Below are 17789 nucleotides of genomic sequence, written 5' to 3'. Positions count from 1 at the left end.
TTGCCCCTTACTGGATAGAAGCCACCAATCATCGGTATGTTCATATTTTAAAAAATGAATACAAACCTATGAGTATGTGTATGAATATTACTTATATATACTCACAGAGACACGTATAAACAAACAAATCACCTTTTTTTTTTTTTAGATAGAAAAGAGTCTTTGACTAAGAATCTATTGAATTCTGACCAAAGTTATTACCTCATAACAGCTCTTTCCTTAACTCAAGTATTGGAGGTCAAGGAGTTTATAAGGTTCAGGCAGCAGCTTCCTCTCTGGCCCACACTGTGCAAGAAGCCAGTGGCATGTAGGGTACAGGCTAATAAACCGTGGGTCACACCCTGCAGAGAGCACTCTATTTGATAGTATCATGTATAACACACCACTGGTTTTAACTATACTACATCTTTTTTTAATGACCAATAAAATCCTGCAACAAAATTAATTATCATAATTAGTAGCTATGGAGTTGGAGTTGCCAAGATATTTCCAAAAACGACCATTGAAAGCAGTGACACTCTTTTATCTTTAAATGCTGTTAACAAGACTGTCTAACTTCCCATTGTTGGCAGAACTACTCTCTCCACTTGTTTAGACTAGATTTAACTGTAACAATTGATGGGTTCTTAGAGTACATGTTACAGAGTTCTCCTAGATACGTATTAGGAATATGGCACATTCTAGGTTTTGGAAAAGAAGAAAGTCTAAGAAAAAAGGGCAACAGCCAGCCATGGCATCCTGTTCAAGCATGCACATGTTTTATTTAAGTATTCTCCAAAGGTCTACTTTTCCAGCATAATGCAGATAGTAGGCTACCCTTTAAAATAAAGACATATGAGTTTCAAACCAAATTGCCAAAAACAATGACCTTGGTTACTCCATATGGCACACAGAAATAATTACATTTCACTTACAATACAGATGCACTTAACACAGTCATCAAGGGTCATTCACCACCAACACAGTATATTTTTAAATCACCTAAAACACCAAAAAGTTTCTTTTTCTTTTCCAAAAAGTTTAAACAAAGTAATAGTTTGGGATAAATGATAAGTTGAAAAGGAGGCAGAATTGTCAACTGAAATACTAATCTAACTGAACTGCATTTTTTAAATGTAATATTCAGAACATGAAAATAGAACTTTTCATTGGGAATCAAAAGACGTAGGTATTCTCGATGGTGGTTTCTGTAGTCTACTTTTAAAAAAGATTTTCAACAAATGTCGTCAAATAAGTTTCACTATATATTTGCTCTAGAAGCATAAAGTGGCATGAGGCAGGTGTTAATATAATCGTTAGTATTCACACTCCAGGAAGGTTAGTAACTTTTTAAAAGACATTCTATAAATAAAGGCAATTCTTCCCAAGAGAGAGAAGAGTTTGTCTTCCTTTCGCTCAGCAAATGCTTATTAAAATCTACTGTGTGCACAGCATTGTTCTAGAAGCAATTCTAGAAATGGGAAGCAAGAATCTCTGGCTTCACTCGAAAATAGTTGGATTAATTCCTTTTTATGATAAATTATGATAAGCATTTAAAAATCTCTACAGTAGAGGGATAATTATTAATTCTTTCCATGTATGGAAGCTAAACTGTATTCCTTACACTGGTTGTTGAAATAAACAAAACTTTTCATTTGACATAAAACATTTTTACACTGTCACATGCAGACATGTCTGCTGATATATTTTAAAGGTGAAAAAGTATCGAGACTTTTTACTGAAATGTACATAGAGATCAACTTTGCATCATCAAACTCCTGTCCTCCTGATTTAGTGGAGAAAATGACTCCTTGCCATATACAGGAACCTTTCTGAGATAAACTTGGGTTGCCTTTTCAGTGGCATAGAAAGCATGCTTTCATCAAAAATTGTTACACAAAGCACTTCAGTTTATCTCTGCATTTCAATTCACATGAGTTATTCTCAAAATTTATTCCAGATCTAAAGCAAAATAAATAATACATCAAGTGAGATTCTGGGATCATTGATCCTGTGATAATAGTCCCAGCCAGCTCTTTGTATGAAACATACAGTAATATATCCAATAATTGGGCTTTTCCATGACAGCAAAGAGGTTAGAAATAATTCATGGATGTGAACTCCTTTTTCCTAATTTTTGACGAGAGGATTGTTGATGATAATCGACTTACAAGATGATTTGTTGGGGAATACAAAAGTAGGAAAGTCTATTGAACTACAAAACGTTAGTCCAGTTGATGACAATAAATCCAAAAGAAAGGCTAGCACAGGAACAAGAAATGCACTTTCATGGGGACACAGTGGATCAAAGAATATTACGAGAAACATGTATGACACAAGAGGTTGGCATTAAAAAGTTATCTAAAACCTGGCCACGCTAGATATTTTTCTATGAATGTGGCTCTTATAGAATTTATGAAAATCTGGAAAGTCTCACAACAAAAATCCCGATTCCTGATACAACAGGTGTATAATGAATTATTGCAGTTGTAACAGTATCTAGGTGCAAGGTAAAATGATAATACTGCACTATCTGCACACTTTAGATTTATTATTGAGCATCCCCATGAGAAATGCTGCAGTTCCAATAGGAGTATATTTGCACAGCCCACCATGGGACGTGAACATCCAGCTTGTAGTAAGTGCACAGAAATTCCTCCTCTCTACATTTATAGTTTATCATGCCTATTCTGAAGACAACATAAGGAAACTGAGATCACTACTCCAAAGAATTCTAGCATGCATTATGATGGTTTCCTTCAGTTAATACAAATGTGTTGCGTGAATTTTTCAATATGCAATAATCTTCATCACAGCCAATGTTCATGGTTTTAACAGGAAAAATTTTTATCAAAATGTTTTCCATATTTTTTTTTGTTTTGCATTCAACTGGAACATTAGGTTCAAAGATTTATTTTATTTTATTTTATTTTATTATAAAAGAGTTCTGGTCATAAGAAGCATCAATAGGCGGCATTTCATTGTGCTCATTCACAAAGCCAAAGGGCCACAGACTATTCCTCCGTACAACAGATCAAACTCTAAAGAAATGCCATTTGGTGGTTTTATTTCCATCCTCTAGTTTGGAAGCTTTGTTTTTATGTCACTACCAACCTTCTTGCTTTGCCATTTCCAGCTGCAAAATGTTTATCTTGTCTTCTTTCTTCCACATTGGAATTCTCTCCACAGCCAGGGCTCAAATTCCCCTAGACCTGATTCCAACTGTCTACAAAGCAGACACTCTGACAATGTTTCCTCCTGAGTACTCGGGAGATTCTGGCCTGTCATCTCCTTCGGGAGTGGTTACTGGAGGTGTTGGGATGCTTATTATTGCTGTAGTCACATAAGGTTGTTCACAGTTTAGTTTAACACATTCTTCCATTTTGGCATTTAAACTGGATCGGCTGATGAGGGAAGAAAATAGATTTAAGAAGGTAAGTTGTTTACTTAAAAATGTTTTTGCCTACAATAGAGGTGTACATGATGTCAGGTTAATAAGTGACTTTTTAAATGTCTAAGAATAATTGCCATAATTTTTAAAAAGGAAGCACCAAAACCTTAACATACAAGGTGGGCAAAAGTAGGTCTATGGTTTTTCCCATGGAAAATAATACAATAATCTCTATATATAAAAGCCTAAGCGACCATTAGGAATGGTTGAACGAATGGTCAACCAGTCGCTATGATGGGCACTGAGCACCAGGGGGCAGATGCTCAACACAGGAGCTGCCCCCTGGTGGTCAGTGCACTCCCACAGCCAACCTCCCACAGTCCCTCCCCCTGGCCCACTGGCCCCAAAGTCCCATTGGGACTGGGCAAGATGGCCCCTATCGGCCCTGACCACTGGCCAGGCCGAGGGACCCCACCCGTGCACGAATTCATGCACTGGGCCTCTAGTTAATAAATAATAATGAAACTCTGTGTTTCACATACAACTACAAACCTATGTTTACCCCACTCTGTATGTTAAAGTGAACATTAGTCAGGTTCCTAATCATAAATGAATGTGTAAAAACCAACTATTAAATTTGATTCCATCAGTGTTTTTCAAACAAAGTGTTATATAAAAATGTAAGAAACAGGATCAGGTAGGTTTTTGAAACACTGAGTTGTGCAAAATAAAAGTTTTCTTTAAGACAGAATCTCTGAGAGGTTTGAGATACCATTATGAAAGGGATATATCCTATAGATAAGCCTCAATTATTTGACCACAGCATCATTTCACTCTCTTGTCCCTATAGGGTACCCTTAAAGTTTCAACTTAGTAACACCCAAATGTTAAGAACCCCAAAAAGTTAGCCATTACTAATACTTACAGGCTTTCCCAAGTGATATTCTTGCATGAATTTACTACTCTAAATGGGGGTGGGGGGTGGGGGAGGGGCAAAGGAGAAAGGAGGGTATACATGGGAACTTCAAACTATTGTATTTTTATGAAAAACTTAATTTAAATGTTTATGGCCTAAAAATTTCTTTCTAAACACTTCTCCATTTTCTACGTTGGAGTGGTAGAATATCTTTGAGACAGAAAACTTTCATTGCTCCAATATTTAATATTCTGTTTCCAGAGATATCTGATTGATGTAAATCAACATAACCCGAATTCAGAATCTCATCCAGGTTTTCCACAAAAATTACTGGATACCAACAAAGAAATGGCACTGAATGAATGGTTGTTACTCTAAAAAGAAAAGCTACTTAATTTGAAGAACAAGGTAAAATTATTTGGGTAAAATTGATTTTTTTAATGACTTGTAAAAACTAGCAAATAAAGAGAAACAAAGGGAAAACACCAATAGAAAAATTTCACTTCAATTGTCCATAAACTCACTAGACATAACCATTTTAGCATTTCACTTATCTTTCTTTGAACTGGATTTATTTTTGTGTTTATTGTGACCAAAATACTTTTTTTGATCAAAATTGTATACTGATTCAAAAGATTTGTGTAGATATAGTTTCAGTTTTTACTGTCACAGTGACTGTTGATTTATTTGCAGGTGCTGTTGAATACTTTTAAATCATATCAATGTCAGTTTCACTGGTCTCTTTCAGCAGTGTTAACTACCATTTCAAGCAATTTGTTTTTACCTATGAGGCTCCTGGGGATAGAAGTGTCTGTTCAAATAGGAAACAGCTGTGGAACTGAAGAGGTAGAAATACATTTGTGGTTGCCTGCCTGCCTTATCTTTTCTCTGCTCTTTTAATATCGCTACAACTACTCTATGACTCAAGGAATCCATTTTCCTGCTTGTTACAGTCTAAGTCTTGTCTCATTCTAAACCCTAGGAACTAGGATTTAGATGCCACACATGTAGCAACACAACTGCAGGTTGAGATATGCTCGGGGACCAGCACAGGGGTGTGTCCACACAGATTTATCTACCTGTTAGATAGCGGGTTTCTCTCCACACATCTGATCTGAATGGTACTGAGTTCTTGCACACTGCCTCGATGGCTTCCTGATACGTTGGCACTTGGGATGCGGAAAGTTTTTTTGTGTCGTCGTGAACAGCAAGTGCCGGTGACTCCTTGTTGTGAGGAGAGAGAGGGACTATGACTTGAAGGACGATGAACAGTCGAAACCTCCATGCAACTTTCTTCAAACACTTGTTCATCCACAAACTCGTGATTCTGTTCCAGAGGTGGAAGAAAATGTGAAGAAAGACAGAAACACACTTTAACTTTTAAAAAGCAAATGAATAGCTTCATTTTTAAAAACTAAAACAATGTCCATGTACATGTAGACTATGCAATGGACAACTAGTACCATTTTTATAAAGATTAGAATATCAAAGCTACCTAATACTGGCATTTGTGGGAAAATAACATCTCTCTAGTTACACCTTGAAGGCTGATGTGGTATCCATTTGTAGGCTAACTTTATCTTGAAATATCATTTATTTATTTAAACTGGAGATTATAAACTAAAGAAAAAAACTTGAAAATGAATATAGATAACACCCACAAAAATGTGTAAATTCACATTGACTTATTTTTAAACAAATTGAAATGATAAAGAGACTATTTTAATACAAGTTAGATTGTCTGTTATATAAAAGCAAATATTTTCACATGAAATTAAAAACATTTTAACATTAGAAAATAAGGTACCTAGGACACTTCCCATTGCTTTAGATGTTCCTATAAAATTCTCGGTGGAGATAAATATATGGCTTATTAGTTAAACAAATACAATATATTTATCTGCAAAATGTGTCACTTTATGTCTGACTCAAGGGGTTAGAACTGAACTTTCCAGGTCCCCTTTCTTATCTTTGTGATACGTCACTAGGTGTGTTCAGAATCTCTACCTGTGTTTAGGGTTCTAGCCAAGAAGCAAATAGTGATGGAAATAATTTCATATTCTCCATCTTAGAGAAACACAGTGTAAAATTTGCTTTAAATATATTTAAAGCAAAGCACTGTCTCCTAAAATGCTTATGGAAGACTTTTATCTCAGTCTTATAAAGGAAAATATTTTTGGTCTAAGCTACTAAAAAATGACTTCAATTACTATTTTTTTTCTTTGTGTTCATGGGGGTAGTCTTATAATGAGAGACTTTGCACATGCAAAATTCCACTTAACTATCTCTCAGCCTAACCATTAGCAAAACAATTGAAGCAATTCACTGGCTAATAGGAAATAGATTGTTTTAGTTACTCATTTTGTCATTTCTTTGCTGAGACAAGCATTTTGAAGTAAACGAAATTTAACATTCTACAGTTGAAAGTCAGAGAAAAATATGTTTAGAGAAGATAGAGTTTTATGTTAACTATTTAATTTCTAGAAAAAAATATAGTTCAATAAGATTCAAACTCTGTTTTCTTCTCTGGCAATGCACATCTCACACACATAATGTAAGTTACAATGCATGAGGTTCCAATTTGTCTCCTCAGTGACTGGAAGTGAAGAAGTCATTCTGCCGCTGGTTTCCATATATTTTTATAGGCAGTTCAATTTAAATTATATCGATTGGTATTAAATAATTTTTTATTTAAAAAGCCCTAAATGGTAAAACAGTAAAAAAATTTAAAATGAAATGAAAGGAAAAGATAGTCATAAATACATTCTCTTATTGTTACTATTTAAATGTCAAAGGGTTACATTAGGAAGTTATAGACCTGCCCATATTTTTATTTAAAATGCAGCCACAATTCTATAATTTCTGTTTAAAGCCTCAAATAATTTTTCATTTGAGATGAAGATAAAAATTTTGCACTTACCTTGAAAACCTAGCATGAGCTAGTCACTGCCTTTCTGTCTCCTCATGTGCTATGCTACACTCTCTCCTTCCTACCACCCTCAAAGTCCTCTTAGTCTAGAGCAAGTTCTAGCCTTCCTCTGGTTACATCACCTCTTAGCCCCTTTACTTCTTTGCCTAATTAGCTCTCAGTCATCCTGTGGGTCTGAACTCAGGTTCCTGCAGAAAGCCTTGTCTGATGCTGTACCCTCTGGTTCCATCCTCTTTGCCCACTACACTGTGGCCCATTGTTGCTTTGCTGCTCACTGCCCTTCCCTAGGAATAGCCGTGGTTTGTCCCACACATAGAGACTGATGGGGTAGAGACCACACCTGACTTCCCAGCATATCTTAGGTCTTGGCTCACTGTCTGGCACATGGTATGCAAGTAATACATACTAGTATTTGTTGAATGACTATATAGGTAAATGAAAGTAAATGAATAAATGTATAGGCAATATATTGGAATTGAAAACACAATTGAATCGTAATGTAAATATCTGTGTTTTCTGATAGTCTTAGGCGACCCTGCTAGTGGTTCTCAACCTGTGGGTTGGGACCCACAGGTTGAGAACCGCTGCTGTAGAGCCTAAGACCATCGTAAAACACAGATATTTACATTATGATTCATTAACAGTAGCAAAATTACAGTTATGAAGTAGCAACGAAAATAATTTTATGGCCAAAACCGGTTTGGCTCAGTGGATAGAGTGTCAGCCTGCGGACTGAAAGGTCCCAGGTTCGATTCCGGTCAAGGGCATGTAACTTGGTTGCTGGCACATCCCCAGTAGGAGGTGTGCAGGGGGCAGCTGATCGATGTTTCTCTCTCATCGATGTTTCTGACTATCTATCCCTCTTCCTCTCTGTAAAAAATCAATAAAATATATTAAAAAAAAAAAAAAAGAAAATAATTTTATGGTTGGGGGTCACCACAACATGAGGAACTGTATTAAAGGGTCACGGCATTAGGAAGGTTGAGAACCACTGCAGCTGGTTTTGCTCAATGGATAGAGCCTTGGCCTGTGGACTGAAGGGTCCCAAGTTTGATTCCAGTGAAGGGCACATGCCCCGGTTGCAGGCTAGATCCCCAATAGGGGGCACAGGCAGCTTATCAATGGTTCTCTCTCATCATTGATGTTTCTATCTCTCTCTCCCTCTCCTTTCTTTTCTGCAATCAATAAAAATATATTTAAAAAAAGAAGAAATGCTTCTATTTAGTCATTCTCTATTTTGTATTATTGCTATTGATATTCCTTTCATCCAGATGTCAGGAACACTTGAACTGCATTATTTTTTTCTATTTAATTAGCATTTTTAAAATCAGGGTAAATTACATTTAAAAAAAGATGTTTTTATTGATTTCAGAGAGAAGAAAGGAGAGGGATAAAAAGATAGAAACACTGATGAGAGAGAAACATCATCGATTAACTGTCTCCTGCATGCCCCCTACCGGAGATCGAACTCAAAACCTGGCCATGTATCCTGACCAGGTATCGAACTGGTAACCTCCTGGTGCATGGGACAATGTTTAACCACTGAGCAACCTCGGCCGGGCAGGGTAAATGATAATTTTATAGGACTTGCAGTTGGCTATTGGAAAACAACTTTCCATCCGCATTAAACTAGTATTTTAGACTAGAGTGAGAATAGCCACTAAGAATAACATTTTAATAAGTCTCTCAAACACTTTCCAAATGGAAATGTCACAACAATCTTTCAAAGTAATTTCTGTTTTGTTTTCTTTCGTTTTTGTCCCTTATTCTATTTACCAGTGATGGGGCAGGGAAATCTTTCCTAGGAGGACTGAGTTTTCACAAAAGCAAATGGGAGTACTGTGAGGACCAGGACAGGCAGTGATGCCGGTTCCTTACCGTGGTCTTTTCCAAGCAGTGAAGCAGGTGGTGGTGCTGGCTTTCAAAGCTGGAGCCGGATTTGCTGACAAAGCCCTGCTCATCCTCAGAGGACTGTGAACACAGAGAAGACAGAGTCTTTTCTATCTTATTTGCAAACAATGAGAACCTCAACTGCATAATCTTGAGATTAAATGTCAGCATTTTATTATTATTTATTTTAGATAGAAAGGCACAGCCTGACAGTTGCTTTTAAGTCTGAGAATCATTATTTACATTTTTTTTTTCAAATTAGCAGTCTGGTTTTTTAGACTTGCCTCCCTGAACAGAAAATTTAAATCTCTTCTACTCTTTCAACTACCACTTAACTTTGAAAACCTGAGAGCCATTATTTTGGGGTAGAAAATTTAATCTAATACTTAGATAATCCTGGAAATGGCATTATGCTCACCTAAATAAAAGCTGTTTTGTAAGTAACGATTATTGGAATCCTAAATACAAGAAGAAAGTTTTGAGCTAAAAGTGGTTTCTCAAATTATATTTCATACTGTGTGATATTTATAACACTAGGTGGTGTTCCTCTCCATTAAAAAAATAAAAGGAGACATCATGCCATCCCCTACTCCCACTCATATGAACTTTAAGGAACATAAGTAATTTTTAAATAAAAAAATAATTAGGTATTTGAGTCATTGAGCATTTTTTACCTTTCCCATGTAAAAGGGGTTCTAAACCCAACTCCGAAGTGGTGGGTGTTATCCTCAACACCATCAAGCAGTGAAGTGGTCTGTACACTAGTGGTGTCCTACAATTCAGCTCAATTTGGACATTGTCTACCAGGAAACAGAATCATATTACACAGGTTGAGGGCTCAGTCTTGCAAGACTGTCCTTCACTCTCCTCTCGCCACCTTAGATTCCAATTGCAAACTTAAATTATCACCTGGGCTTCTGACCATCTGGCTATATGTTAGAGGTTCTGGTGACATCTCCTTGAACTTTAGATGCCAATTGCAAGTGGGACAGTTTACCTGTGCTTCTGACCAACTGACTATAAATCAGAGATTCCCACAATCTGCTCCTTGAGTTTGATTAGTTTGCTAGAGTGGCTCACAAAACTCAACGAAACATTTTACTTACTAGATTAATGGTTTATTATAAAAGCATATAATGTCACTCAAGGACAGCCAAGTGGGAGAGATGCATAAGGCAAGGTATGTGAAAAGGGTGAGGGCATCTGGGCTCTCTGAGTGTGCCACTCTCTCAGATTGCGAGCATAAATAACTAGATATTAATAAAGGAAGGGAGCAAAGGGAATCAGACATTAAGAAGCCTAATCAACTAGGAAGCTGAATAAGACATCATACCTAATAAACGAGGTAGCTGAATTGGACAATAAGTCTAATGAAGTCTGGAAGTGACAGCTTCAGGCACACCAGGGGATCATGGCATTACCCCCCCAATGGGATTAACACCTCTCCCTTTCCTGTGTTGGGTGGAAGGACTAGCTTTCCAGTCTCCTCAGGGTATAACCAGCCCACTTTTCCAGACTAAGGGGTGGGGGAAGTAATTGAACAACAAAGGGGAAATTCCTCTGCTGGGCACATGCTCAGTAGAAGCCAAGATGGTGCAGGGGGAGATCATTCCACTATGAGGCATGAACAGTAAAAACTAAGATGGTGGCCATAAGGGGCAGAGCCTTGCCTGGGAAAATAATCGAATTGGATGAAGGACACAGAACCCCAGAAGATTTAAGAAATGGATTGGTTAGGAGGAGGACCCAGCACAAGCTGGCAAATAATTGGGAAATTGATTGGTTATTTTGAAAGAGTGCTTGGTCCTTCCCAAGCCTGAGATAATATAATCCAAGCTTTAAAAAGTCAAGCTTTCTCTCAACTCCTGCCTCGTAACACACATTTGTGGGTTCATGTGCTCACATGTTCTCTCTTCATAGCAGCCATGTGGGCTAGCAGCTGCCTGAGGCCCATCAGCCAGGCAAGCTCCAAGTGAGGGCTCCAAGCTGGGGCTCCAACTGCAAGCCCGGATACAGTACTGCAGCACCAGCTGCAGCACAGCAGGGAATAGAGGCTACTAGATGGACAGAAACAAAGGCTAAGCTAGAGTAAGCTCTGACATGGACTGAACCAATGATGCAGACTTTTTGGATGTTGGCCTTTCTTCTGGGCTTGATGAAAACAAGGCTGGACTTTTTCCACAGTGGGATGAATGAAAAGGAGACACCGGGAACCTCGGGCAGCCTTCTATTTCTATTCCAATAAATCTTACCACTACATCTCAGCCTCCCATACGTGGGTCCTTGAAAATGCCTTTCTTGCGACTCCATGAAAGAACCCAATTTCCACTGGCAACAAAATCCCCACCTGTTACCTAACCAGGAAGCTCTCTAAACTCCCTTCTTTTGAGTTTTTATGGAGACTTCATTACTTAGATACGACTAAGTAAATAAATCATTGGCCTTTTGTGATTGAACTCAATCTCCAACCCTTCTCCATTCCCAGGAGGTCAGGGGTAGGTCTGAAAGTTCCAACCCTCCAATCACTTGGTTCCCCTGGCACCCAGCCACCAACCTTAGGTGAGGTCCTGAAGTCACCTCATTATCATAACAAAAGACATCTTTTTAACTCTCCTCTCTTAGGAAATTCCAGAAATTTAGGAGCTCAGTGACAGAAGCAGGAAAAGGACCAAATATATATTTCTTATTAGAAATCACAACATCGTATGTGGTTACATCCAAGTGTGTGAAAATCTTGCCCAATCACAAATGAGAATCATGATTCACTGGCAATATTTCATAGCCCAGTTTCTAATCTGCTACCATCAATAAGACTGTAGGGAGAGGTTATTAAAAAATGACACTTTTGTTGTTTTGGTAGCCATTTTCATAATTACCCACAATAAAATTATATGCTTAAGTAGAAATAAATCAATATTACATCAACAAATTGAGCGTTAAAAAAAGTAAGTTGTTTGATGGTACCTGCAGTTGATTACTGAGCAAACCATTCCGTTTACTTTGCATGTAAGCATTTGCACTTCCGCTTTTGGCTGCCCGTATCCTGGCGAGTCTGGCTTTCTATAGGAGAAGGAAAATGAATGTCCTGTTAATACTCAATGAATTGTTTTCTTAAAACAGTGCATATACTCTTGTATAATTCCAATGTTAGCATCCATATGTTTAAAAACATGCCAGCTTTTTATAATTACTGACAATTAAATTTTCATCAGATTGAGGCAGGTTAAGAAACTAGGAACATTCCCTGGAAAGTGGAATGAGGAAACTGAGACAAATGGCTGAACAAACACACAAATGGCTGAACAAACTGCCAGAATGGCTCAGCAATAAATCATAAGACCCTATCTCCCTAACTAAAGATGTGTAAGAGCAGATGGTTTAAATCACTACAGTCAGGAAAGTAGATAACAAAACCAATTAGAGCCAGACTAATCCAAGATAAAGGCAAAACTAACTAGAAAATGACCCAAGACTCCATTATACACTCATTTTAATACATCAGCATATTAAACACCCAGAAATCCAATGAATATTCTGTTGAGATCCTCCCCTGGGACCTCCTCTAAAATTCTGGCCTATAGAAAATAGATAAAACATTAAGGACAAAGGATGCCAGCACATGCTTCTTTGAGCGAACCCATGCCCTCTTTCCTCAGGTGTGTATTTGTTTCTTTTATCCTAAGCTCCAAGGGTACCAACAAGACCTGCACCCAGGGGAGCAATGGGCAATGGCAGCTCATCCTGGTCTTATCCCCAATCTTATCTCCAGGGGTCCTTCCTTTGCCTCGCTGTCCCAAATGTTAATAAATTTACTGTCACTTTCACCTGGACTCATGTCTTGAAATTTTTCTCAAATGGGTCAAGAGTCTGTAGCTTGCTTGACCTGTGAAAGGTCCAGGGCCAGCACCCAGGGCTGAAGCCATCTGGTTACAATATGAGTGCTTTATTTTAGTTAACATATCAGCAAGATCAATTAACTACTTTGGAACTGGGTTATGCGTTTTAAAGATTGTAATTAAATCTTCACAGTAAGATCAAGTTATTTCATTATTGTTTCTGTCAATAGTGTTAAGAGAAAAAAATAGCTAGCTATATTACTTATATTTTCACTTTTATCCCAATCTGAGTAACTTAATGAAATAAAGACCCAGCAAATCAGCTGCCAACTCTTTTTTATTTAAATTAATGTCCTTTTAAAAATTAGTAATTAAGTTTCAGAATCAATTGCCTTTTTTCCTTTCTTCCTCCCTCCATCCCTTGAAAACAAAACAAAACAAAATTTAGTTAACATCTGTGTCTTCAAGTAGAAACTTTTTTTTTTGCAATTAGTTTGCTAAATTGTCCAGTGTAGAACCCATGCTGAATAATAGGGGCTTCTAAGAAAAATCCCTAAATTTTTCCACTAAATTTTTTGTGTCATAGGTCCACACAAAAACATGCTCACCTAATTTCTATTTCACCTTTAAATTTGTTGAAATAAACATAGTGCTCCTTGCTGGAGAGACTAACATTATTATTTTTAATTTTAAAAGCATTTATGTATAGAGAATGTTCTTCAATTTAGAGGGTTTGAGGTGGTCAGTTGAATTGCTCACTTTGACAGAGAGATCACCAAAGTGATATTTTTGAGCAAACTGACTGTGTAGCCAGATTCCCAGTATTTCTTTCTCCTTTAGAACTGCTGTTGTGTATCTGCTCCAACTCTCATGCAATGAGTCTGATTTTCACTTCCTGGAGAGCAATCTTCTGGTGACCACTCTACTTATATGACATGTATCTAGCACGGGTGTGTAAGGAAGCAACTGGGATATCTTGGCTAAAAACAGTTTTGTAAAATTATCCTATAAAGACTCCCTTTTTCTCCTTTCTACACCCCCCCCCCCAATATCACTTTTGGTTTCTCGCCTGGAATATTCTTTTTAATAACAATTAAAAAATTATCTAGATTTTAAAAATGGAAAATTAATATATACATGTGATAAAACTTTAATACTACAAACATGCAGGAAAATCAAGTCAGTCTCTCTGGACCCTGGAGCTACCTTACTCCTATGCTTCAGAGTCAACCACTGACAATATTTCTAGAGCATCTTGCCAGAGGTTTTCTAGGTATATGAAAGCAAGTATATGTACATGCAAGTGTGTACACATGTATATTTTACTCAGTTGGGAGAATACATTTCACACTTTTACACTCAGCTCTTTTCATTTAACACAGCTTGGAATTCCTTCCATATCTACATGTGTAGATCCACCTCATTTGCTTATGGATGTATAATATACCACTGTATGAATGAAGCATCCTTTATTTGAGCTTATCTGCAAGACAAATTTCTAGAAGCAGAAGTATTCCTGGACCAAAGTGTGTGTGTGTGTGTGTGTGTGTGTGTGTGTGTGTGTGTGTGTGTTTTACTAAACTTCTTCCAAAGTTGTAGTACCAAGATGGCCCTTCACCACAGCATTTAAAAGTAACACTGAGATGTCTGAAGCTCTCAAAATAGCATTAAGATAACATCTGGCTTCAACTTGACTCCCTTTCTCTTCCTCCATGAATTTCTTCTTCTTGTGTGCTGATTCCAGGTTAAAATAAAACTTTGTAGAAAGATCACATTTATAAGTGATGGGAAAAACAGACAAAATTTTCTCTTTGCTGATGGTATAATATTTACATCACTTAAAATACTGAGACAATACTACACGATGAAGTTGGAAGTTAGAAATGTTTAACTTCAAGGCCATGCTGCTCAGCCAGGACTTCAGGCCAAACTCAATAAAATAATGGCAAGTGTCAAGCACACCTGGAAATGACTTACTAGTAGAATTGATGGTAGAAATTCAGAAATAAGTAAGTTAAATACACATTTCATTTTCAGAAAGGGGTTATTGTTGGAATTTCAGTCCCTAAGTCTCATTGGTTCCCTGGAACAGTCAATGCCTTTTTTTGTTTCTCTTCCTCACTCTCCCCCTTCCTTCCTCTTTCCCTCCCTCCCCCTTTACATCATCTCCTCCCTCCCTTCCTGTGAGAATAAACAAGTCATCTTTTTTTGTCAAAGAACAGTTTAGACAGCCGCCATGTTGGCCACATGGCTTGCAGCTCCCCTGGGGGCTGCCACCTTGAAACAGCAAAGGCCAACCCCTCCTTTTGAATTAGCCAATCGAGAAAGACTGTGAGCCTGAGCTCCAATCAAGAGCAAAGGACAGATCACATGCATCACGGTGTGCATGCGCTTCCAGGCCATGTGTGCGCACCCTTCTACGTAGAAGTAAAGATGTTTGCCTTGCTGCCTGGCTCCCGAGTATGTTTTGTGTTCTACCAGGACCCCTGACTTGGGGAGCTCACCTTATTTCTAACACTTCCTTCCTGCCTGCATTTCTTCCTTTCTTTGTTCCTTCCTTCTCCTCTCTCGCTCTCTCTTTCTGCAACTACTGATTGTAACTAATTTTATATCATAGTTACTCTATCATAGTTACTAGTCTTGCTTATGCCATTCCATCTGCATTTAGCAGCAGTATTAGGGCACATTATATCTTTCATAAAGGAGACATAGAAATTAACCAAAAATAGTGTCCAGCAAAGGAAAACGAAACATCTTTCTCATGGAAAGCATACATTTGGTGGCAACCACTACCATAGAAGTAGTTCTAAAGCTTAGGAAAAAAGCAGTTATGTTAGAGACAGAATAACCATTTTTCTAAGTCATGTGCTGTGTTAGAAAAAACACACACTTCTCATCTCAATTTCAATGACCAATTATCTTTCATTTTGGGTTAATTGGCTTAATTGTTCTTGTAGAGCACAGCACCAAATGTCTCTTGAATGCTAGCCCCTTGATGACCTGTGATTATATCTTTGTTTCCAGTAGGTAATTGAGAGAAATTCCTTTACAAAGATATTCTAGAAAATCACTTTACTTCTGTTCCACTCATTATGACAATCTTGGCAACTGCAGCTGAGTAACTGGGAGGTTAAAAGAGCACTGTTCACTATTAAGAGGAAATGCACTCCTCCCAGCCTGCTACCCCCAGCCCTGTAGGAAATACAACTTCTTGGCATGGTCAAGTACTAGCAAATATTATGGAAGTTAGAGCAAGATTTCAGTAAATATTAAGCCTATATGAAAAATAGGAGGATTCCAAATTTTAATTAAAAATAAGTCTCATATTGTCAGTATAAAAAATAGCTTGCAGTTATTTTCAAATTCCTAATCTGCCTTGAGAAATATTGATGATGCTGGAAAAAAATTATCTCACAAGCACATTTTTCATATGCATCCCAATTTTTCATAAATTTATTTTTTTCTTAATTCCTTAAACTTGGGGGTTTCTCAAAGTTAATTCCATAAAACTAGTACATGTGATAGGTGAAACCGAATGAAGCAAAATGGTTCTGTGGTCAAGAGAGTTTGGGAGCCCTAGCCGGTTTGGCTCAATGGATAGAGCATTGGCCTGCAGACTCAAGGGTCTTAGGTTTGATTCCGGTTAAGTGCATATGCCCAGGTTTTGGGCTTGATCCCCAGAAGGGGGTATGCAGGAGGCAGCCAATCAATAATTCTCTCTCATCATTGATGTTTCTATCTCTCTCTGCCTCCCCCTTCCTCTCTGAAATAAAATAATGTGTGTATATAATAAAGTTTGGGAAATGCTGAGAGGTTAAGTAGGTTTCTTTGAAGTTGGATTTCTCGCAAAAGATCACATTGTGGATGTTCACTGTGAAGGAGAGAGGGGGATAGAGTATGAACTTTTTCTCAAACTAATTTGACATGGAACCCTTCATTGTGGAGCATTCAGAGGCTAGTGTGCAGGCGTTTTTGGAAAGTTGGTTGTTTTTCAATTGCACCAAATGATATTATGTAGACTTCACCATGCATTTTCTGGAGCAGTGGCTGGAATGCCAGTCAGAGAAAGATGTACAAGCCCCAGACCCTTGAGACAGTGACTTTCTTAAATGGGTTCTATCTTCTAAATGAGGTATGATGTACATTGAGAGACATTATATTAGACCCTCTTCTTACCAAATCACAAAGTGTTTTCAATACTTTTGAAATACAAAGGTATCCTAGGCAGCCTTGTGAGATAGAGAAGGCTTTATCCTTTGTAATCTGAGGCACTTCCTTACTTCTCAAATAGTGACCACATACTTCCTGTGCCTTTTATCCGGGAAATTTTACTTATACTTGTAGCTTTCATTTAAGGTTTAGTGAAATGCCTCATATGAAGATAACATATTAAGGTTTAATAACATGCCTTATGTGGAGATAGCATATTAAGCTTTATGAGCTTTTAAAAATTTAATTTAAGGAGTTTACTGAAATCTTCCCATTTGTTAAGGAAAATTGCTCCCCTAGAAATGAGACAAATTAGTGCCAAATAATAATAAAAGAAAGAGGAAGTAAGTCAGTGGGAGAAAGTACAGGTTCCCAACTCTAGAGCTTGTTAATCTTGGAGATGGCTAGGCTGGGCTGGGATTTAGGTCATAGAAGGGACACTGGAAGGCTCAGAGGAAAGGTCAGTGGAATGGGAGAGCAACAAAAAGACTGGATGTAGGAAGAGGGTAGAACTGAAACAGGATGTAGGCAGTTATCAGAGACAAAATTGTGCTTCCCAATATGATTTTTAATTGGTCCTAGTAATATCCACCCTACTGAAGGAATGGAGGACATGTCAAGGCGAACAAGACCTCACTG

General features: G+C 37.7%; 1 protein-coding gene across 1 annotated transcript in view; it reads right to left on the bottom strand.

Annotated features, from left to right (window-relative positions):
* Positions 1 to 736: 736 nt before the first annotated feature.
* KCND2 (potassium voltage-gated channel subfamily D member 2) overlaps positions 737 to 17789 on the bottom strand; it is a 547933-nt gene continuing 530880 nt past the window's right edge. The window contains exons 3-6 of the mRNA XM_080665759.1: positions 12070 to 12165; positions 9094 to 9186; positions 5366 to 5613; positions 737 to 3383 (exon numbers count right to left, since the gene is read on the bottom strand). Coding sequence (XP_080521885.1) covers positions 3206 to 3383; positions 5366 to 5613; positions 9094 to 9186; positions 12070 to 12165 — 615 coding nt within the window. The 3' untranslated portion in view covers positions 737 to 3205. The remainder of the gene's footprint in view (positions 3384 to 5365; positions 5614 to 9093; positions 9187 to 12069; positions 12166 to 17789) is intronic.

The sequence above is a fragment of the Plecotus auritus genome (assembly GCF_963455305.1).
Source record: "Plecotus auritus genome assembly, chromosome: 4".
In the NCBI taxonomy this organism is placed as follows: Eukaryota; Metazoa; Chordata; class Mammalia; order Chiroptera; family Vespertilionidae; genus Plecotus; species Plecotus auritus.
Note: the sequence above shows the minus strand (reverse complement) of the source record. Positions and strands in the feature narration are given on the sequence as shown.